The 1,613-nt window shown below is 37.7% G+C and overlaps 1 protein-coding gene across 1 annotated transcript in view; it reads right to left on the reverse strand.

Annotated features, from left to right (window-relative positions):
• Window positions 1-249: 249 nt before the first annotated feature.
• Window positions 250-1,613, reverse strand: part of LOC104946681 (mitotic spindle assembly checkpoint protein MAD1-like) — an 8,779-nt gene continuing 7,415 nt past the window's right edge. Inside the window, exon 4 of the mRNA XM_010772556.1 lies at window positions 250-314. Within this exon, the coding sequence (XP_010770858.1) occupies window positions 250-314 (65 nt within the window). The remainder of the gene's footprint in view (window positions 315-1,613) is intronic.

Below are 1,613 nucleotides of genomic sequence, written 5' to 3' on the forward strand. Positions count from 1 at the left end.
TCTCTCTCTCTCTCTGTGTGTGTGTGTGTGTGTGTGTGTGTGTGTGTGTGTGTGTGTATGAGCATGCACGTCACCCATAAACTAATATTGCTGAAGTATTCCCTCAGGCTCGAGAACAGGGAATCAGCTATTGACTCTCTCCTCCTTCATTAGAAGAATGACAAATCACTATTTCATTGATTCCTCTCTTTAACCTTTGCCTCACTTGATCTCTAACATTGTTCTCTGTCCTTCTCTGCGCTTATTTCTTCAATCTCCACCTTTTCTTCCTCCCATTTCTGCCTTCCTTATGTTCCTTCCATCCCGACGTTCCACTTTATGGACCCATCAGGACTGCTATTCTCATTTCTCTTTCCAGACCTTCTGCTTCCTCCATATCCTTTTTTTTCTCTCCTAATTTGCCATTTCACTCCTCTCTCTTCGACTCAGAGATTTACAGTTTCAATAGTTAGGGAGGCCACACATTGCATGACCTTACAGTGACGTCTTGTTCTGTCTACTGCGGGAGAAACATGATTTGACTTAATTTCCATCTCAGACCCTCACACAGCAGCACCCATAACGAGTATTTCTGCAGCACAATGATTTCGTGACTCAAGAACACAAAAAGTAATTTAAAAGGTGAAGCCAAGCTGTTATCAACAACAAGCAATGAATATGACTTCGGTCTGGAAATAAATAAAAACAACTCAAATCTAGTGAAGCAATGAAGATAAATTGTAAACAGCTTGCTGTGTTTCCTGTGTCCTTGACATTGGTCCATTACAGTGGGAAGACGCAATTCAAAACACCTCAAAGTAACTAACTCATTTCCGGCCAAAAATGTTCTTATATTCAATAAGAAAACATGAAACAAAAGCCAAGCATATTTCAATCAAACAACACAACTTAAATGTGACACGGTTTAACCTTAATTTGTCTGTTATTCTATGCCATTTGTTGATCCTTTTCATAGTATGTGCCAAATACGGCAAACAAGAATTCCAAAATTTGAAAAGAGATTATAAAAACCTGCTACACTTATTTGTGAGATGAAACGCGTCATCTGCAGGAATAAGGTTAATCCAATGTGTCCGTCACTTTGAAATGATTTCTGATAATCCATAAGCAATAAACCTGCTTTTCCTTTTCCAGATGTCAGAGCGAGAGATAGCTTCGCTCTCATGCAAAACTGCGTGCGCATAGCTCTCATTTCTCAATGGTAACGTGTATGTGGAAATTCCCCTTCGATTCTATTGGCTCTAACGGTTAAAAAGAGATGTCAATCACCAAAATCGATCAATGGGTTCCAGAGAAACGGTTAAAACGGCCATTTCCAACCAAAGTTCTTTTTGTCTAAACCTCTCTAAAAAGGTCAAATGTCACTTGTTTTCCATCAATCTTGATAGAGGGTACTTTTTTGTGCTTTGGATTCCTAAAGCTTTAGTCTATCATACCATCATCCAAGGGTAGTTTTCACTATAATAAAAAAGATTTTTTGGACGGACATTATAATTTACAGTTTTTTACTATGTTCAATCTGAATTTTCTTTCAAATAAAAAACATCTATATTGATTTTGACTTTTCTACAGCCAACTCCCAGGTTTATCATTACTTTTAGAAAAAAGATTAT

This window comes from Notothenia coriiceps, unplaced genomic scaffold (assembly GCF_000735185.1).
Source record: "Notothenia coriiceps isolate Sejong01 unplaced genomic scaffold, NC01 NC01_scaffold00011334, whole genome shotgun sequence".
In the NCBI taxonomy this organism is placed as follows: Eukaryota; Metazoa; Chordata; class Actinopteri; order Perciformes; family Nototheniidae; genus Notothenia; species Notothenia coriiceps.